A 22,568-nucleotide genomic window follows, 5' to 3' on the forward strand; every position below is an offset into this window, starting at 1 on the left:
TGCTCTTCTCCCAAGGATTAAGTGTCTTCTGATTTCCTGACTGCAGTCAGCATCTGCAGTAATCTTCGCACCTAGAAATACAAAGTCTTTCACTGCTTCTACATTTTCTCCCTCTATTTGCCAGTTATCAATCAAGCTGGTTGCCATAATCTTGGTTTTTTTGAGGTTTAGCTGCAAGCCAGCTTTTGTACTTTCTTCTTTCACCTTCATCATAAGGCTCCTCAGTTCCTCTTCGCTTTCAGCCATCAAAGTGGTATCTGTATATTGGGGCCTAGATGCTGGCAAACTCAGCATGATTGGTGTGTCTGATTATACCAAGCCTTTTTTTCCTCTGCAGCTTAAAGCAACTTCCTCACCCTACCCAAGAGGTAGATTAGGCTGAGAAATCCTGATTGGCTTAAAGTTGCCCATCCATGGTGAAGATTTAAACTTGAGCCTCCCAATTCTCTCTGATAAGCACTTTTTTTTGTTGTAGAAAAGAGGATGTATTCAGAGATAAAGATAATAAAGTGAGCCTCTGCAACCAATTCCCATTTTGTTTCCTCCTGACTATATTGTAAATTAGAGCCAGTCTGGTGCAGTGGTTAAGGCATCAGGCTAGAAACTGGGAAGCCATGAGTTCTAGTGCTCCCTTAGGCACAAAGCCAACTGGGTGATCCTGGGCCAGTCCCTCTCTCTCAGCCCCAGGAAGCAGGCAATGGCAAACCGCTTCTGAAAAACCTTGCCAAGCAAACTGCAGGGACTTGTCCAGACAGTCTCTGAGAATCAGACATGATTGAATGGATTTTTGAAAAATACTGTAAATTATTTACAGAGATGGGAAAAAAGAGAAGATTCCATATTGAGTAGTTTCATAGTTGAGTTCCTGGTTCTGTGTTCTTGCCAGCCCATGTGATGAAACTTTTCTGGATGCTAATTTGGCTTCCCCCTTAATTATGGGTTCTGGACCTTTTCTCTGAAGTCAGTTCCTGACTCCAACTGCTTCTGCAGCTGGAGGTTTTATTTAGCTTTTAAGGTGAACAGTTGCTGTTGAGAAACTCCTTCGTGATTGTGCTGTGTGATGCTTGTAACCATGCCATACTCGTGCAAAAAGTGAGCGCTATGGTAGGACCCATTCCCAAACTGGTATCCTTCTTCCCTCATCCCCTCCAATGTGTTGCCTTGTATAATTTCAACCAGCATGCCCCTTGCTGGCTGGGAATTATGGGAGTTGCCATTGCAGGGCATCTGGAAAGAATTGGTGTGAAGAAATGCGGGCTGGAGCTGGGCATTAGGAAGTTTTAAATGAGTCCAGGGAAGCCCTGTTCTTCATGTGTGTGTTGCTTGAAGCATTGGTCAGGGTTTCTCAGCCAGGGTCCCGTGGTACCCCAGGGTTCCATGAGAGGCCATGAGGGGTTCCCTGGGAGGTCACGATTTATTATAAAAATTATTTCAAATTTGGGCAATTCTTCACATTAAAGAGGTCAGTTTCATTCTTTATTTTTAGTTTAAGAATGCTGTTAGTACAGGCCTACCCATGAAACAAATAGGCCTGAAAAATATTTCAAGGGTTCCTCCAGGGTCAAAAGGTGGAGCAAGGCTGGTCTGGGTAAACACGCATAGGAGAGAATCTCTAACAAGCCACTTTCTTGAATTCCCCTTTCTCTGCTATACCAGGATCATAACAATACTAAGCTGATATCCCAGAATGTTGGAAAGATTTCTGATATGTTACGTATTTAGACATATGAAACATGCCAGATATAAACTTCTGCTCTTTGGAATTTACACTCTGTGTTGCCTTGGGCTACCTTTTCGGCCTTAGTCTTGATGTAGAGTTGGGGGCTTGACCATCCTCAAACTGGTGCCCCCCCCCCCAGTATATTGGGCTTAGACTCTTAGGATCTGAAAGCATCAGGCTGGAGAGGGTACTGGAGTCACTTAAATCTTCCACTGGGTACTTTGTGGGTCTTAGCCAACATGACTCCCTGAACTCTCAGCCTCAGAGGTATTGTGAAGGTAAAATACCTGCCCTCATACCCTTGGGGTGGGGGATGTAACCCAGAATTGAAAGTATTTTTCCTCCCCATGCATTTGGGTATATGTCTGTTGGTGCTACAAGTCCAATATTAAGCAGAAAAACATGAATCCAAGAGGTCAAACTCAAGGAGATGGATCCTGGGCTGGCAAATGGTCACCCCACCAACCCAGCCCAGCCCTCATTTGCATATGTAAAATTAAGCAGTTAGTAGGCTAGCTGATGAAAGAAATGGGATTGCAGCTCAAGAAGGTCCTATACTTTTCCGCTTAGAATCCAAGAAATTTAGGATTGGCAGGGGCTAACAAGGCCTTGAACATCTGTCTGCTCCATGCAGGCATCCATGAAAAAGCATCCCTGGACCTGGAGCACATCTGGTGAAAGGGAACTAGTATCTCTCTAGCTCATTGGTTGCACTGTCCAATCTGCTGTTACCTTTAAGAAATTGCTGGAATCTGCCTTCCTGTAATATCTGCTGTTCATTCCCTGTCCTTCCCTCTGGGATCCTCAGGAAGTGAAATGGTCTGCTCCAGTGTTTCTCAACCGTGGCAACTTTAAGATGTGTGGACTTCACATCTTCATGCTGGCTGGGGAATTTTAGGAGTTGAAGCCCATACATCTTAAAGTTGCCAAGGTTGAGAAACACTGACCTACTCTGTTGCCATCCTGGCTTTCTCTCATCCTTGGCTTTCTCTCTCTCTCTTTTTCTGTCTTTCTCTTTTTCTTTTTCTTTCTCTCTCTCTTTCTTTCTTTCTCTTTCTTTCTCTTTCTGTCCTTCCCTCCGTCCCTTCCTTCCCCCAGACACCTCTGGGCAGCTTACATTTTCAAAGGGAGACCAATAAAAGAAAAATTAAAAGAAAAAAGAAACACATATGTCTGGAAAAAGAGAAATCCAACATACCAGAATAAAGCAGCAGAGGCTCGACAACTACACCAGCCCCAGACTTGGGAGCAAAGCCCAGTTTTCAAAGATTTTTGGAACCACGCTGGGATTGGAGCCATGAGGATCTCCAGGGGATGCTGTTCCAGCAGGCAGGAACAATGACAGAGAAGGCATACTTCCTAGGTCCTGATAGATGACATTGTTTGATTGAAGGGATTGTAGAGTCATAGAGTTGAAAGGGATCTCAGAGATCATCTAGTCCACCCACCTGCTGGGTGATTTTTCTTTCCACTTGTGCACTTAGGATCTATGCTACAATATACAGTGTTGCCAGATTCTGCGCAGCACTGCTCAAAATTCGTTGGATGGTGACCTGCACCATAAACTAGACTTAATGAGCACCTAGTTTGCCATATTAGAGTGCTCTGTAATTTGATATAGTCTTCCACACACTAATCCAGCCTTTCTCAACTTTTGGACCCTGGAGGAACCCTGGAAATATTTTCCAGGCCTCGGGGAATCCCTGCACATTCAGGCTCAATAGAGGCCAGAAGTTACAAAATTATCATATTCGTTTCATGGATAGGCCCATATAGATGCATGAACAATGTTCTTAAACTAAAAATAAAGAATGAAACTTGCCTCTTTAATGTGAAGTTGCCTGAATTGGAAATAATTTTTTAAATAAATCGTGATCTCCCAGGGAACTCCCAGTGACCTCTTGCGGAACCCTGGTTGAGAAACTGTGTGCTAATCTTTTATGGTCCCCTACACCCATTGAATGCTCCTATCCCTTCTTTTAGATTCCTTTAGACTCTTGTTTTTTATGTATACTTTCTATACATATGTCTTTTATATCTTCCAGCTTTTCCTAATCTTTTTAGACTGAGGTATCTTCCATGCTTTTTAATTGGCCATACCCCACCCTCCTTATGCTGGTCAATGACCGTAGTAAAGATTCGATTTTAGGATGTGTGCCTGGTCATTGCTTGGCCGCTGCAGCATTGCAGTAATGGCTTTCCTGCGTGAATGTGCTGTCCGGAGGAAGAAGTCCTTCCTCTGCTTTGTATTGACCCCACGCGATGCTTCAGAGGGAGCTGGGTCGCATGCCCAGTGGTGCGCAGCATCCCAAGTACAGCTCTTGGACGAGTCGCCACACTCATAAAAAGGAGTTGGGCTTTGATTGCACAGCCACAGCCATTGTCTTGACTACTCTGACATCCCCCAGGTGGCCTTGCTTAATCAGGGTTTCTTCAAGAAGCCACCCTTGGTGTGGTTCACACACCTAGCAGAACTTTCAATGATGCTTTACTAGACACACTCATTCCACATGATTACCTGACACCGATGTCGCTCAACCTCAGCGACTTTATGATGTGTGGACTTCAACTCCCATGGCTTCAATTTCAACTCCCATGGCTGGCTGGGGAATTCTGAGAGTTGAAGCCCACGCATTGTAAAGTCACAGAGGTTGAGAAACACTGCCCTAAGCTAAAAGTGAGCAATAATTATGCCTTTGCAGCAGCATAGGTGACCATTACCGGGGAGTAGGGGGAATCCCCCAGCTTTCCCACCACAAACCTCTCCAAACAGGAAGGACTTCAACTCCCATAATTCCCTGCTAGCATAGACCAGGACCAGGACCACCCTTATGCAGATTTCACTGACCTGGATTTTGACTCTGCAATTCTACATGCAATTCTTATCACCAAGTTGGGAAGGGCGGTTGAAGGGAATATCTTAACTATTGGCCTCTCCGTTCCACATTAGGCATGAAATCTGTGCATCTTTAAAAAGTTAACATTCCTAAACTATCCAAGGTTTCTGAATAAGCTGACATCAGGGTCCAAATGTAAAATAATACTTTGGCACTGAAGTGGTGCCCTCTCCTTTAAAGGTTTTTTTCCCCTTGCATTCCTTAGCAGAGGGCAGTGTTTAGGACTTCTTCTTTTTTTTTTTTTAACTAATCTCTTGGGAGGAAAAAGTTATTTTCATAACTGCTCCAGAGCTGGAAACCAGGAGGTGATTGACGGGAGTTTTCCTTTGGCTGTTTGTCTCAGCCGTCGAGGCACCAAAATCTCCTTTAAAACAAAAACACACATGCACGCCCTCCCCAAGTCGTATTGGTTTCTGGTATAAGCTGCCAATTTTACAAATCCAGCCCTTTGAGAGAAGTAGATATTTTTCCTGATTAAAATTTGGTGCCAAATTAGAACAGGATATGGTGGGTAAGGTGATAGTTTGCAAAAGATGGAAAGGAAAGGACTGTCAGAGGACTCGTCCAACATGTTATGTTAGGAAGAAACACGAACTGCAGTGTTTATGGCTGTGATGCATAAATGAAATCAGGGCTTTCTGTTTTTCCCAGGATTGCGTAGGATTTGGAGGGTTTTTTGGGGCGGTGTTATCTGTGCTTAAATTTATTCGGTCTCAGCACCTGGTGTACAGGTAGTCCTCGCTTAACAACCACAATTGAGACTGGAATTGCAATTGCTAAGCAAAGCAGTCATTAAGCGCATCTGACTCGATTTTATAACCGTTTTGCGGTGGCCATTAAGCGAATCACCATGCACGTGAAGTGAACCCCGTGGTCGTTAAGTGCATCATGCGGTTCCCTGTTGATTTTGCTTGCCAGAAGCCGGCCAGGAAGGTTGAAAATGTTGATCATGTGACCATGGGATGCTGCAACAGTCATAAATGCGAACCTGTTGCCAAGCACTCAAATTGTGATCACATGTCCTTGGGGACGCTGCGATGGTTTTAAGTGTGAGAACTGGTCATAAGTTGGTTTTTCCTGCACCGTCGTAAGTCTGAACTGTCATTGAACAAATGGTTGTTAAGTGAGGACTATCTATAAGTTTATGACTCGCAACCTCTTGGATGGGAGAACATCAGGACCTCTCATGGATGAAGGCTAGAATGAGAAGTCCTGGACAAGGACAGTGGAGAACCACCTATTTATAATTTCTAAGAAAACTGCATGGAAAGGAGGAGACTTTCTTTTTTAAAAGTTTCTTTTGAGAAAGATCCCACTACAAAATGGTAGGAAACCATGTGCCCATGGTAGGAAAATCTGTGTCCAGATTTTCTGCAGTAGTGGCTGAAGTGAGCTCTGAGGGCTGTTGGCTCCCCAAAATCTGCCTTGCAGCTGGGGATGTCGGCAGGGTGTGGTTAAAAAAGAAAATCAAGGTGGAGTACAAGCAATAACAATTAACAATACAGTGAAGACCTTAATACTAAGCATTAAGCTTAAGGCAGAAACCCTTATCGTATAGCAAATAATTAAATGTCCTTTGCAGTTATGCATTAATGCCATATTTAGCTTTAGATGTAAAATTTAAACAACTTTATGCTTACTGTATCAACATTAACATTTTAAAAATCACAGTTAATGTTGGCTGGTCCAAAAGTAGCGGATTACTTCAATTGCAATTGATTGTTCACCATCAGTTACAGTTGATGTTAATATAAATGCCTTCTTTATCTTTAAAGGTTTAAGTTATCTAAACATTAGGGTGTGAATAATCTTCAGTCAACACTGTATAAATACCACGGTACCCAAATAATGTAATGTACTTGTGTTTTACAATAACACAATAAAACAAGATATTTAAAGAAACCCCAAACCTCAAGATGGTGGCTACGACAGTGCGATTAACGTCCTGGCACTTTTTTATGTGTGACACACATGAGTTTTTGACCAACACCTTGCACATACCCTTGCTTGCAGCTTTGCAGATGTTTTCTTGCCCCGTGAAAGAGACTTCTGTTTTTCTACTTCATTCTCAGATTGCTTGAGAATTCCTTTCAAATTTCTCAGGGGTGTCTTTATCTTGAATGTTAGAAGTATCCAACGGTGCTACTGACGGTGTTTTCTGTACACATAATTTTGCCACTTTGAACCTGCATTTCCCAATATCAAAATGGGAGCTCTTCTCTGGTGTCTTCCACTGAAAAGGTATCATGTAATAAAATTAATTCCTATTTCCATGTACTTCTTGCCAACTCATCAGTCATTAACTCCATCACCAACTCCCTCCTCTTCCCCAGAGTTTCCCCAGCATTCTCTTTCCCTTTGAAGAAACTTTCAAAACCAAATGCTTTTCCATCGAATTGGACGAAAACTGGTTGAAAAACACAGTGAAGGATTTTACTGCACAATGCTGCTTACTAGCCTGCAAAACTTAAAAGAAGTGCAAAAAAAGAACTGCTTTGCTAAGAGCATAGTGGCTCTTATCCCTTTTGTGGAAGTCATGCAGAAAATACCAGCTGCTTATTCTTAGCAAACCAGTAAAAAAGAAAAAAAACCTATTTTCTATTAATTGGTTGGATGGAGACAGAGTGTGTCCTTCCAAACCACCCCTTTTTTTCCTGACTAGTAAAAAGCCTGGTAAAGGAGGTCCATTTTCCATCAATTTCCTCTGTGTCAATGGAATTCTTAAGGTGTGTTTCAAGCAGCCTTTCTCAACCTTTTGACCTTGGAGGAACCCTGGAAATATTTTTCAGGCCTCGGGGAACCCCTGCACATTCAGGCTCAAACAGAGGCCAGAAGTTACAAAATTATTCTATTCGTTTAATGGGTAGGCCTGTATATATAGTATGCATGAACTATGTTCTTAAACCGGAAATAAAGAATGAAACTTACCTCTTTAAGGTGGAGTTGCCTGAATTTGAAATAATTTTTTAAAATAAATTGTGATCTCCCAGAGAACCCCTTAGTGACCTCTGGCAGAACCCAAGGGTGCCTCAGAATCCTGGTTGAGAAACCCTGCACTAGAGCTTGTTCAACAAAACATGGGTCAAACAAAAGCATGGTTTAGCAACTCAGGGGAAGCAAGGGTCAAGTGTGTTGATATCATCCTGGGTATGACCTGTAAAAGACGAAAAACAACATTTTTTAAGCTCTAGCGTTCCAGACAGATAAACAATATCACTGAGCTGTGAAGTTTGCTTTCAAACATTTTGAACTGTGCTACAACTTTTAAAAAGCCACCAGTTTTGTATTGTCATTCTGCAGTCTGTCTCACATTCAAAACTTCCTTCACTTTTTTCCCAAAACAGTGACTTGCACATTTCTCTTGGCAAAGCAGCTCAGTGAGCTGAAAACCTATTAACTATCTCTATGCTCCTTCTTTGGCCTTGGCTGTGTGTGGTTGTGTGAGAAAGCATGAATAAGTGCTTCCTTTTTCACCCCTGGCCTGTAGGAAGTATAATGCTGTCTGTAGGATTAGCTGTTGCATCTGCCACAAAAATGTAATAAATGAAAAAGCAATAAATCAGTCTTCCCCCCTCCTTATGAGGAGGGACATTTATTTATATTTACTCACAGACTTCAGAGTGTTTTTTTTCTCCCAATTCCCATCAGCCCAGGTCAGCACGATTTGTGGTCAGGGCTGATGGGAATTGTGATCCAAAGCACCTGGTGGAACCCAGGCTGGAATGAATTAATAAGTGAATTTAAAAATAAATTGTTGTTCTTCTGAAATTTGCGACCTTTGGCTGAGACTTTTTATGATGCAAGAATTTGCACAATAAAGGGCCACAGCAAATTCTTCTGGTATTTAACATTCTTCTAATATATGACGTCCATGGATGGATAATAGAATAAATTGTAGGAACAGTGGGAGGAGAATGATTAAGCACCCTCTATAACTGGGTTTACGCATCATTCTGAATCATGGGTTGCTTTAGCTGTGCTTTCTTAAATAAACCACAATGGATAGGTAACATTAAATTCAGGATATTTTTTCCCAGCCTAGCCTGCAGCCTAAGTTCATCTGGTGGTCTCCCATCCAAGTAGCACATGGGTCTGACTGTGCTTAGCCAGTTCATGCAAAGTTGGCCACATGGTGACCCCTACTGGGATGATAGACTGAGGAATAATCTGTTTTTTTTATTAAGTAAAGAGCACTCTGTGCTGGCTGGGGAATTCTGGGAATTGAAGTCCACATGTCTTAAAGTTGCCAAGTTTGAAAAACACTGATTTAGCTGCTAGATAGCTCAAAATGCTTACTCCAAGCACGGATAATAGATATACAGTATATTGTGATGAGAAGGGCTCTGGAGTGGTGTTTTTTTTTAAGGCTCTGAGAGATTTGGGGTTATTTTGAGCACCCCTTTTCTTTTCCCAGCTTATGAAATCAATATAATATTTTCCCCTCTGTTTGAAACAGTGGTCCAGGAAAAAGTGAATGTGGAAACCTAAAATATTAATCTGTCTCTCTGAGATTCTGTTTTAACTCCTCCGTTTTTCTGCATGGAATAAAATACATTGACCCACCATACCATTTCAAATATTGAAATGTTATTTTGAATATGGTCCCTTTGAATATGGTCTTGGGTTGATTGTCTTTCTTTAAAAGCAGTTAGCTCTAGGTTCTTGTTGTATCCAAGTCATTGCACCTTTGTAGTACTATGTTCACAAGAGTTTGGGTGGAAAACCAAAGAACAAAATCCAGTTCCCTAGAAAACTCCACCTCGCTCCTAATATTCATGGGCAAAGGCTTTATTTGTTGCTCTCACTGATTGGGGGACAAACCAGTTGCAGATTTTGCCAGCTGTCCAAAAATTATTATTTTTTTTTTTTAAAGAACGGTGTTTTCCCCCACTTAATGTAGGGGATACAGGATCCATTTCTGCTTCTGAAATGCTGATTTGCTGGGATTCCTTTTGCCTTAAACACCAGCCTACCCAGTGGATGCATCAATTGCCAATTAATAGAGTGTAATCTACATTGAGCGAGAAATTATGTTTCCAGCTGTTTCACCTCCAGAGAACTCAGGGCAGCAGGCGTTGCCTTTTCTGCCTCTTTTAATTCTCACCAGCTGTCCAAAAATAAATTTATTTATATATATATATATATATATATATATATATATATATATATATTTTAAAAGAATGGTGTTTTTCCCCTCTTAATGTAGGGGATACAGGATCCAATCCTGTGCAACAGGCAAGGCTGAGACAAAGTAAGGTGCTTGTATGATATGCTAAGCCACATTTGATGGAAACCGTGGGTAGGGCATTTATCTAGTTCACCTATACCTTTCTTTATAACTTATTTCTTTATATGTTAAAATATTTTGAGGCTGCACACTTTCCTAAGGATCTCAGCGTTTGTCACACTTCATAAAATGCAGAAGTTAAGGACAATAAAATGCAATGAAGTAGTACTTAAATAAAAATAAGCAGAATACAGTAAGAAGAGGCCCAGTTTTTCTCAAGGGGTCATAGGCCACGGTCAGATGTGAGATTAAATCTCCTGGTTCCCATGCAGATTCTGTCAACACTAAGCTGGCTACCCAGAGAAGAGCCTCCCAAGGCTGGGGTGTCACCATGGAGAAGGCCCTGCCCTGTGCCCCAGATAATGCCTCTCTCTCAACTGTTACCTGAGGAACTGCCTCGTCCCAATTACATCGACCCCATCCTACCCGGTCTGGCAGGAAGGGCATGTTACAGACCCCGTCGACTAAAGAATTTTGACTGGCGGGATCGAGGAGGAAAGCCTTTTCTGCCATTGCCCCCTCCTTGTGGAGCATCTTGCCCTCTGAAGTGAGGTTGGCTCCATTCTTCTGGCCTTCCGGAAGAATGTCAAGACCTGGCTCTGCCATCTGGCTTGGGGATCCAAGAGTGGTAGGCAGCCATGGGGGTGGTTGGTGGCTTGAAGATGCTCTCTCTGCCGTTTAGTTTTCCTCTTTTATCTTCTATTTTTGTATTTTTTGTATTTTTATAATGGTTTTTTAATGACTTTTATAGTGAGAGTCACTTTTATAGTGAGATGGGCGGTGTATAAATTCAATAAATAAATAAAATAAAATGAAGAGGGTGCCCCTGTGTAACATCTGGGCCAGCACATATTGGGAAGGAGGATTCTTTGAGTATCAGGAGGCTAAATCTTAGGACCTTAAGTTTTATTACTGGTCTGGCTATTAGCAGATAAAGACCACTAATGCAGTTCCCTAACCAGTATTACGTAGTCTCTTGATTTCACTTTCTTGTCCCCATTGAGATAAGAGCAGAAGAGGCTTCACAACTGGAGTGACCCCATTTTGTTGCCACTTCAGCCTCCCATCTCGTTGTCTGGAGGGATTAACCACAGGTACCCAGCATCTTGGTCTAGGTAAATAAACTGGGAACAGGTCTAGTTTTACACTGTGATTAAGGTTGTCCTTAACTATGTTGGCCTAGGGCAGAAATGAGCAGGTAATGGGACTGTGTTCCCTCCTCCTGCCCAGGGTCTCCTCGTGCCCCAAGATCACTGTGCCGAATTTCTGATGCAAAACATTTGGATTTCAGCACAGCCATTTCAGACCTTTTGGGGGGAATGTGGGGTGATTTTAAGGGTGGGAGTGGAAATAGATTGCCTCTGGGTGGGCCTCCTGTGCCCACCCCTGCCTTCTGTGGCCATTGGGAAGGCTGAATTGTGGCCCTTAGCTTCTCAGCATTTCCCTCTTAAAAAGGAATCTGACTGAGAACAGTCAGATTAGTCTTCCCCAAATTGACCTTCCTCAGGTGTGTTGAGATCCTAATTTCCAGATTCCAGATGGGCTGGGGTTGCAATTCCCAGAATTCCCCAACCATTTTGGTCCCTAGGAGTTGCAGTTCCAATGCATGAGGGTGCCAGGTTTGGCAAGGCGAAGTTAGGTAGAAGACTATGTAATAAATGTCACTGAGGCTGGATTCACACAACATTCTGGACTAGGCTAAATGGCGTTGGGTTGCTTAGGGTTCAAGCTTCAGCTATTATTGTCCTTAGCATTAAGTAGGAACCATGTTGTGTGAACACAATGACTCTGTTTAGTTAACGTGGGTTTGGGGTTTAGTGTATTGTGCGAACCCCATCTGAAGATGGCTCTCCATCTCCCTCCCCCTTCCATCCTAGACACCTGCAGATATGCACAAAGAAGGATTCAGATATGACTCCATTCTGGGCAACTTGCTGGAGGTTGAACGCTAAGTTTCAACTAGGAAAGGATGTTTTCTTTGGAACTCCTGCCTAGGAAACCTCATAGCTTCCCACTACATTTCTTATGGCTGACTTCAGGTGCTGTGTAAACAGCTTAGGAGGAACGAACAAAGATGAAAGCCAAACATGAATGGGAGTGAGTTGCGGAGAGGAGAAAACCATTTTGCTGTCAAGAGACAGATGAAAAAGTTGATTTAGCTTTTGGAATCCTGTTGCTGATCTTGGCAAACTGTGCAGACGAGAAGGGAGGTGACAAGCATCTGGGTTTTGTAGCTGAAATCAACAGAAGAAAGATCTCAGTTGTGGATGGTGCTTTTCCAGGTTTCCCGTGAGCCTGAAAGAATTCTGCAGTGGGTAATCTTTTGCAGTCAATGATGGATCTCAACTGTTGAGAGACCATGTTGTGGGTCCTCTCATGCAATGGCTGTGGGGAAGCCCCTCTGTTCGCCACATGGCTGCCCTGCTGGCCGTGATTAGCTACAAAACACTCATTTTCCCTCAAGTGTAAAGGGAGGGGTTGTCTTACACCATGCTCATTAGTTTCCAAGGAGGTTCCTGTTCATTCCTCTGTCCTTTTTCTGGGCAGGTGTGAAGGCAGCACTGTGTTTAAGCTGGACTTAATTATTCTGTAGTTAAAGTTGAATTTTGTGTATTTGCCTATACAGGTAGTCCTTGCTTAACAACCATTTGTTTACTGACGGTTTGGACTTATGACGGTGCTGAAAAAAACTTACGACCATTGCAGCATTACTGCAGTCATGTGATCACGATTTGGGCACTTGGCTGATTCGCATTTATGACCATTGCAGCATCCAGTGGTCACATGATCACCATTTTTTACCTTCCCAGCCGGCTTCTGGCAAGCCAAATCAATGGAGAACTATGTGATTCACTTAACAACCACATGGTTTGCTTGATGCCTGCAGTGATTGGCTTAATAACCACTGCAAAAAGGTCGTAAAATCGGGTAGGATTTGCTTAATGACCACTTCGCTTAGCAACTGAAATTCTGGTCCCAACTGTGGTCATTAAGCGAGGACTACCTGTAATGTATGGGTACTTGTTCTTTTTTTTTTGCTGCTGTTGTTACTTTCCCTTGCTTTAAGCTGTCCTGCCTTCTCTTGTCAGGCACTGCTGTGTGTCCCCCTTGTGACAATGAAATGAAGTCGGAGGCCATCCTTGAGCACTTGTGCGCCAGTGAGTTTGGTAAGGAAGCTTTTCTTTTCCTTGTTATAGATATCCTCAGTAGGAGATGGAAGAATCAGAAGTTCTCCATTCCCAGAACTATTTGATCCTCCTCTCGCCTGATGCTCTGCAGATGTGCTGGGCCACCAGTCCCTGAAATTCCTCCACCATGTAGTTTATGAATAGTTCCCCAGACTGGTCTCCCATCCATATGTTGAGAGATACAGGTCTCCTTAGCACCACAAGAATAGGAAGCAGTGTCCCACCAGGGCCAAGGACATACATTTCAGCTAAGGCCTTGTCTCATGAAATCATAGACTTAGGAGGGATCTCAATAATCATCTGGCTCAGAGGTCAGTAAACAGTGGCCTCCTGTTTCTAAACCCTCCCAATTCCCCCACCCCAACTGGCACAATTGAAATTAACTAGAAAATGGCTAAAGAACAATATGGCTAATTCTCTCCTGTTTTTCAGGAAACAAACGGCAATGAGGCATGGTAAGCTTACTTCACCTACAAATGTGAGATCCTCTCCCTAAATTATTGAAAACCCCAGCCTTACCTCTCTTATGATGTCACTGCTTCACGCTCTGCCCTTTGCAAGCTTTGTTTATCTGGAACTACAGCCTATACGGCCCTCTTGCATCTGAGAACCCCTTTGTCCAGAATGGGGTGGAAGCAAGAGGCATTCGAGCGGGCTTGAGGGAGGAGGACATCTTGTTTGCAGCCGTCTCCCCCCAACGGGTGATTTCTTGATGCGTGGGGACTGGCTGGGAATTCTGGGAGTTGCAGTCCTGATGCATCAAGACAGCACAAGGCTGGGGAAGAATGGGTTGCAGCTTATCAACATTGGGCTCTTCCCCCACCTACTTTTTATGCAGTTGCTGTGGCAGTCACACTGGCAAGCATTTGGCAACAGTTGTTCTAGACAAGAATCAAATCTCTGATCCATCATGTTCCCTTTGTGTCCTTCTTCACCCAGGGTTCTAGGAAACATGAAGCAGCTGGGTCTAGATACAGTTGATTCTCATTATTCAAGGATTCTGAGTTTGTGAGTTTGCCTACAGGTAGTCCTCAGTTAATGACTGCCCTGTTTAGCTACTGTTTGAACTTACAATGGCACTGGAAAATGTAGGTTTATGACTGGTCCTCAAATTTACAATGGTCACAGCATCCCCACGGTCATGTGATTGCGATTCGGGCACTGGGCAACTGACACGTATTTACGACAGTCACAGCATCCCTCGGTCACATGATCGCCATTTGCGACCTTCCCAGCCAGCTTCTGACAAGCAAAGTCTATGGGGAAACCAGCAGGAAGTCTCAAGTCATGGTCATGTGACATTGCGCTTAACGACTGCAGGTAATTTGCTTAACAACCGCAGTGAAACTGCCATTGTACGTTGGGTGCAATTATATGTTGTTTCACTTAACAACTGCATTGCTTAGCAACAGAGTTGCCAGTCCAATTGTGGTCATTGAGTGAGGACTGCCTGTACTTAATAAAATTTATTTGTAACTGCAAAATCAATACTTATGGTGCTTTCGCAGTCATTCGCAGACATGCAGGGTGGCAAAAATATTGAGTCACCCAATGCACACATGATCAGCTGAGGTCTCAGCATCCACTGATTCAGCATTGGTAGCCACTTTATAGAACGTAACTACCACGAATAACAAGAAATGGCTATATCCATTTTCATTCCTTGTGGCATTACAGAGTATTTTGAGAAATCAGAAAAGTGGTTAACTAGGGCATTCCTTTGGTTAATTAACCTGGTCAGTTCTTCCAAAAAAGGAGATTATATGGATTTGGCATGAGATGCTCTTAGAAACCTGCACTGGCTCCTGCAAGGAATGAATCGTTTTCCACAGCTCTTCCTTTGAGAAAAGGAGCAAATGTGGGCGAAGGTTGGTTCATCATGGAAGTGGCTATTTATCTAGGTGGTTCAGATAGCCAGTCCCGATCTGGGGATATGGCTAGCACAAGGCTAACTGAAATGAGGGAAGTTCATGCCTCCTTGGGAAATCTGACTTTCCTGGAAGATAACAAAAGGCTGGCTACATGAGAGATGTTTCCTCTGGAATTCAGGTTTTGTCAAGGCGGGAAGCCTGATGTTTCTTTCTTTTTTTAAAAGAAACTCTCTTAATTTTTAAAATACAGATACACTATATAAAGAGAGAAAAAGCTGAAAGAAAGAAGAAACAAAAAAGGCAAACTTAAAAGTGCAGAAATAAAAAGAAAAGTACAGAAAAAGGAGTGACTTCCGACCTCCTTCGGTACAGATACAAATAAAAAAATACATTACTTTCTTACTCTATTTTTAACTATCACACACATTATTTCTATATTCTTATACAATCCTAATCTTCAAATCCCAAAATCAAAAGTTCGTTTTTTCAGTTTCAAGCAACAAGTGGTTCCCAAGTAGAAACAAAGGTAGGCAAATTATTTTCTTTAATCAATGTAGTCAGTTTCACTATCTCTGCCAGCAACATTAATTTCACCATTCACTCTTCCACTGTAGGAATTTGTAAGTCCTTCCACCTTTGTGCAAACAAAAGTCTTGCTGCTATAACATATTATATAGAAAAACAAAGTCCCCAGAAGCCTGGTACTTCTTTCTTGACTCTTCCACCCAGCCACAATTCCAGAATGGTTATTAAGAACATTTTCTTTCTTTGTACCAAGGAAATATTATAAACTGTCACATCTGAATCCCTGCCTTCTTCAGAACATCCTTGGTTCTGGCCAGTTTGAAAAACAGAAGAGGAAATGAAAACAAGGAATTGCTTTCAAAATGGCGGCTGAGTTCTCCACGTAGACTGGAGTGAATATTCTTAAGTGCTAAAACCTTGTGAAATGTGGATTACCAGATCTTTGTAATTAGAATTCTGAGTTTTCTGTTTGAAGTTGTACTTCAAACTTGGATATATAAAATATAAGGGCACTGGACCTTTTGATACTTACCCCGGTAACGTTGATACCTATTGTGAGAATTTGGGGTGTGTGTCTGGGTGTGTATATACGCCTAACTTCATGTCAGCTTTAAATCCTAAAATGTTTTAAGACAGCAAAGATTTGGCAAAAATATTTGAAGCAGCTAATGTTAATCTTCAAAACCAAGGAAGAGCTTTGGTGCACTTCAAAGTCTAACAAATTCAGTGGGGCATAAATTTCATAGACTACTAGCCTACTTGACCCTATACGGAGATAAACGTACATAACCATTTCCCTCTTTATTTGTGTGTTAGAATAGGGATAAACCTTTCCTGCCCACAAAGATATATGGAGATTTCTGGTCCCTTTTTGGCGTATTAAATAGACTGATTTGGCCTGTGCTGGATGAGGATGATTGGAACTGAAGTCTTGAATATCTTGAAGCTACTAGATGAGGAAGGTGGTTGAAAATCAGATGAAACCTTCCTCATTTTAATTTCCCTTGATTGCTCATCCATACATTTTTTTAATATATAAATTTTATTAAAAGTTTTAAAAAGAAGATAAAAGCGAACAAAAACTAATATAAAGGGAAAAAAGGAAAAGAAAGAGAAAAAGAAAAGACAAAAGTGCGAAAAGAAAAGATAAGAAATAAGCTTCCAATTTTCTTTGCAGCTTCTTCCAAAGAAGAAATTTCCAATTTTCTTTGTAGCAAATACAAGTATGAATACAAAATTCTCTCTTACCCTATGGCTACAAAAAGAAAAGCTCCTTTTTCTATTGTCTAGATTTATTTTCCTAATCATCAAAACCACAAATCGTGAGTTCATTCTTGCTCATCCATACACTTAACTTGTTGCTGCATGAAGCCCTTACTATTTTTCATTTTTAATTACCAGCCATTTTTGAGGGACATGTCATGATGTCATCACTATCAAATCCCTCACCTCTGCTGTGTCAGCCTAGAATGGGCTCTAGTTTTTCTGATGTGAAGGTGTTTTCCTTCTTCTGACCCAAATCTTACCACGTGGACAATCTACAGTGCCTCAGTGATGTTGCTGGAGGAGATGATGCAGCCAGTAGCTATGAGACTGTAGGAAGGTAGGGAAAGGAATGGAAGAGAAGAGAAGACCGATATCAACAGTCAAGAGGTAGCGGATGAGTCAGTTAACAGCCCATCTCATAAATGGTCCAGAATGCGGCTGCGCGGACAGTTACTGGTGCTGTAAAATTGGCACATGTGACACCACTGTTACGTGAGTTGCATTGGGTACCAGTTTGCTTCTGGGTCCAATTCAAGGTGTTGGTTATCACCTTTAAAGCCCTACATGGCATGGGGCCAGGCTACCTGAGGGGCCGTCTCATCCCCATAACATCGACCCACCCCACCCGGTCAGGCAGGGAGGGCATGCTATGGACCCCGTCTGCAAAGGAATTTCACCTAGCGGGGTCCAGGAGCCGGGCCTTCTCTGCAGTGGTGCCCACCCTTTGGAATATCCTGCCCCTGGGGTTGAGACAGGTCTCCTCGCTCCCAGACTTCCAGAAGAAATTGAAGACCTGGTTCTGCCGCCTTGCTTGGGAGGGGGAGGGTAACAGCTCCACCTGGGGTGGTTGGCGCCATAGCACCCCCTATTGATCATGATTCCATTTTTGTTTGGATTTTATATTTATTATTGTATTTATATTTTTAGATTCTAACTTAGGTTTAGATGTTTTTATTATCATTTTTATTGTAAGCCACCCAGAGTCCCCCGTTGGGGGAGATGGGCGGTGATATAAATTTAAATAATAAATAACATAAATAAAAATAAATGGAACTCAGCCCAAGTGAGGAAAGAATCTGGAAAAAACTCAAACTATACAGGGACTTGCCTTAATTAATTCACTATAAATGAGGATCGAAAATTCCTAGGATAGTTTCCAAGATTCTATATTTGCCCAGACAAGTATTTCTTACTGAAATCTGTGTAATTCTTGCCTCCTTGGTCTTACCCATCTGTGCTGGGCTTGACAGAGTTGGGAATTGTCCAGCTGCTTTTGACCTCCTAGATCTTCTGCAGGCCTGTTTCCACCTGTATCATGCGCTGCCTACCTTTGAATAATGCTCAGACACTGGTTCGGTGGATCAGGCTCTGGTTTATTCACAGCGCAGGTACAGCGTCGGGAAAAAAGCTGAGAGTGACAGGAGCGCGCCGGTGCGGGGTTTAAATACCCCGCGCCGGTCAGCGCCCCCTCACTCGCGGTCACGTCACCCCCCTTTGTCCAATACGTTGCCCTGCCGGTGGGTGAGGGGTTGCGAGGCCCCGCTGGCGTTCCGGGATCGCCCATCATCGGGTTTTCTATTCATCCGGTGATTGCTGTCAGCTGGGCGATCTCCGTTGTATTAGCGCTGATGGCTTGGGTGTGCTCCGTGATCCATTTAGCTATTGTTTATTGGCCGTTAGTCGTTGTGAGTTGATGGCTACTTATCTTGAGCCCCTTCTCCTGTTTCCTTGCTATTGTCATGTGTGCCATTGCGCTGATGACTTCAGCTCAACGGCACTCATGACAACCTGGTTTGGTCACTGGGCAGTTCGCTCTTTGCCATTTTGTCTTTGGTTGAAAAATAGCCTGAACACCTGGTTTGTGCAGCCTTTGTGTGTGTTTGTGTTAGGAAGGGTTGGACATGGTCTTGCAGGAGACTGATAGTCCCATGTCCAAACCAACCTCACCTCTCCAAAATGTATTAGAACTTTCCCTTGGATTTACTCTGCTGCAGTAAGATGGTTCATACAGGGTCATGTGGTTTGCCATCTGAAGTTCACTCTGTATCTTTTGGGCTTAGAGATGAAGATTAAATGCAGAAGCCCCAGGATCAACCTAACAGCAGAAGGGATAACTGAAAGGGGGTGAGTGGTTCTTCTGGCCTTTTCCAAAGGACATAACTGGATCCCATACATCTTAATTTTCATTTCATGTTAGACTCTTTTATTTATTGAGAATTAATTTCTTCTACATTCCTCAACACCACCTCAAACAGCATCCCGGCCAACTTCAGGCAAAGCTGGAAGACTGCCTTAACCCATGGCAAACCAATCCCAAGACCGCAGGGACCTTTTGCTCATTGGTGGGTTTCCATGAAGCATCCCTATTTCATACCGCTATCCAGCCCCACTGATCCATGCAACGGGAAGAGGCAAGCTGTTGTCGTAGGGAGGCAGAGGAGAAGACAGCAAGAAGTCTACCAGTGACGGCCCTGAAACAACACCATGATAAAAATGGCAAGGACAGCATAACTGCCCCACCTCATTGCTGAGTTGCAGTAAAGCTCAGTCATGGGAACAGCCCAACTTGTATCATTCAAGGTCATTCTGAACATCTCTGGAATGCAGCCTCTGTCAGTTTGCTCAGACAGCAAGATTCTCCAAAGCTTTAACAAGTCTCTCTCTCAACCTTGACAACTTGAAGAGGTGTGGACTTCAACTCCCAGAATTCCCCAGCCAGCTCTGCTGGCTGGGGAATTCTGGGAGTTGAAGTCCACACCTCTTCAAGTTGCCAAGGTTGAGAAATGCTGATCTAAGGTGACCCAGGCTAATTGAAACATCAGGAGGAATCTGGTAGTACTTTTTCTAACTAAGAAATTTTTATTAAAAGGTATAAGCTTTTATGACCTGTAACTTATGCCTTCTTTTTTTAAAAGTAATTTTACTAAATATTATAATTACAATAATAAAAACTAATAGAAACTAAAAGAAAGATAGAAAAATTGAAATAAAGACTAAAAAGTGCAAAGGAAAAAGTAAAAAAGAAAAGATGTAAGGAATAGAAAGAAAAGTAAGAATATCATAAGGAAAAAAGGAAAGAAATATATAAAGAAGTGACTTCCAACCTTCACCACCACAAGAGTAAACACTTTTAGTAAATTATTACCTCCTCTTAAATTATAACAAATGATCTCTTCTTCCCATATCCCATCTCTTATCTATAAACAAATCCTTAAAGCCTCATCATTTCAGATCTGGTGTCAGCAAAAGTCCAGTAAGGGTTACCAGAAATAACATATCTATTTTAACTTTGATCAAATAAACCAACTTTATATTCCTTCCTTTTACTTCTAACAATCTTAATCTTTAGTCTTTTCAAATAATGTTGTAGAACTTGATTTCTTTTCTTTTCTTCTTTATCCCTTCTCATGAGATTCTTCAAAGCTTGAACAAGTATCTTTTATAAGTCCAATATAGAAAAATTATCCAGGTCACTCTCTTGGTTTATTGTTTGTATGTTTCTTTTAATTATTAAAACATCAGCCAGTTCCTTTCTCCGTGTCATTCTTGTAGCCTGTCATTTGTAAATCCACTTTCAACTCAGTCTCTGTCTTGTCAGATAAAACTTGTTCCTCTTCCATAATATCTTTTAGACACAGTCTATCCATAGAGGCAGATATCACTGTTGACATTGTTCATATTAACTTTTGACTCCATTTTTCAAGTCTTTCAATATTTCCAGTGTTAGAATATCTTGTGCCATTCTGTAACTGTTAGTCAAGTTTATGTGTTCTTCTCCTTTAATTGAAATCTTTAGTTCCCTCTAGTGTCCAATTTTTAAAATCTTACCTTACTATGTTTTTTTAAAAAACTCAAAACAATTTGACTTTCCCACAAGAAGGATTCTTCCTGTGGGAAAGCAATTAATTAATTATTATTACTCATTAATACCTCTAATTAATTCCAAAATCTTATTTCAAATTTATCTGGACCCTTAATCCACTGATAACATTCTAAAATCAAAGCCTTAATTAGATTTTTGCTATTTATTTCATTTGTTAAAAAGTTCTTAAGCCTGTAGTTAAAATTTTCTTTCATTAAGGATTAAAGGCAGATTCGCCTGGTGTTTTCAGACTTGTCAATTCAATGGTTTCTAATAGCTGAAAAGTAGTCAATAAGCAATTTCTGAATGTGATCAGAAAAGGAACTATGTGAACTTAGTGTGCTTTTAAAGGCGCCAACTGCAGTTTGAGCAAGATGGCTAGTCCGTTGTCACCCAGGGCTCAAAACCTACTGGAGACAACTGTCTTGCGGTCTCCTCATGAGGAGAAACTGTATGGAACCCTGTGGGCAATCTCCTGTCCTCTCTTTGTCCAGAGAGGTTTGAAGAGCTGGTCTACTCACTGGCTCTTCATTCTTGGCCTTGGTCATCAGATCCACTTTTCACGGAGCTGTCTTCAGTCCGCCATTTCTTCCTCCAGAAGTGACTTATGTCTTTTAATAAAAGTGCTATTAGACTCGTAATTTTTTGCTGCCGGAGATTAACATGACTCTCCTCTTCCGAGGCTAATTCCAAAAACCTTGCATTCTCTCTTCCCTTTTGAGTACTCTATGAAGAGTGAACATGTGAATACTGTTGAGGGTAGAGTGACCCCTTTATTGCCTACCAAATGTTCAGTGTTGGCAGCATCTGGAGCAGGCTCTGATTTTTCCCTCCCTGCAGTTAAGCGGAGAGTAACTCAACTCAGAATAAGGTGTGTGTATATATAGTCATAGATACTGCCAATGAACAGGGAAGGCTGGGGACTCAGTCTTGCTTGTGGGGAGATGTATATTGCTAGTCAGTTTGAGAGGGGCCATAATCAAAAAGTAGCAAAAGTGCTGGTACAATAAAGAATGGAGCTAATCTGTGGGGATTGTGCTGGGCTCTAAAGGGTACACCTCAGAGCCTTCTCCAATCTAGGTGCCATCTGATGGAGTTTTTAAAGGTTAATAAAAGAACTCCAAACAGCTAACAACAATCTTGCAAAGTAGAAGCATGAACCCAAAAGAAACTTGCATATTAAGCTTAATTGCATTCAGAAATAAATTCAGTCTTCACACAGTAGATAGATGAAGAGGAAAAAAAAGGTAGCTTACATTTATTCAGTAGATCTGGATACAAATAGCTTCATAGTAGAAAGCACTTATTCGTCACTGGTTCTTTGTAGACACTTTCTATGGAAACAGAAAGTCTGTGTGCAAGCGAGATGAAAGGATGAGAGCTGCATTCAGCAGCACCTCCTGCTTGCAGGTGTGCCCAAGAGGTAATGGAGATTGTTAATCCCCAAACCCAAGAAGAAGAAGGAAGTGGAAATCAGGTGACCCATGTGACATCCCACAAGCACAATAGAGATGTGTTTGCTAGAAAGACCCCCTTATGCTTATGAGACAATGCTGAGTTGACCCCTTGATAATTCCAACGTCATCTAGATGTGTGGACTTCAACTCCCAGAGTTCCCCAGCCAGCATAGCTGTTGCTGGAAATTCTAGGCACTGAAATTTGGAGAGGAGCCCAGACTGGGAAGGATACTTTAGTAGAAAGGAAGGGTAAAGTTTTGGATTTTCCATCTCAGGCACCAAGCTGTCTCAACCTGATCCTGAAAAACAAGAAATCCATTAAAAAGACATTGGTTTAATGGACCAATTTAATGCCCCCTCCCCTCCCCACTGCACCCACACATAGTGTGATTAATCCAAAGGAGAAACATGAAGATTATCCACTTAGTGGCCAAAGCAAAAAGAACCAGTAAAGAAAGGGCACGCTATTGCCCAGAATGAATCTGGAAGGCAAGG

General features: G+C 42.1%; 2 protein-coding genes across 2 annotated transcripts in view; one reads left to right on the forward strand and one right to left on the reverse strand.

The window, feature by feature from the left end:
• The window catches only part of LOC134502748 (disintegrin and metalloproteinase domain-containing protein 9-like), a 658,699-nt gene that overhangs the window by 52,460 nt on the left and 583,671 nt on the right, over positions 1-22,568 (reverse strand). The window lies entirely within an intron of this gene.
• Positions 1-22,568, forward strand: part of SFRP1 (secreted frizzled related protein 1) — a 43,986-nt gene that overhangs the window by 2,392 nt on the left and 19,026 nt on the right. The window contains exon 2 of the mRNA XM_063310910.1: positions 12,994-13,071. Within this exon, the coding sequence (XP_063166980.1) occupies positions 12,994-13,071 (78 nt within the window). The remainder of the gene's footprint in view (positions 1-12,993; positions 13,072-22,568) is intronic.

This window comes from Candoia aspera, chromosome 9, assembly GCF_035149785.1.
Source record: "Candoia aspera isolate rCanAsp1 chromosome 9, rCanAsp1.hap2, whole genome shotgun sequence".
Classification (NCBI taxonomy): Eukaryota; Metazoa; Chordata; class Lepidosauria; order Squamata; family Boidae; genus Candoia; species Candoia aspera.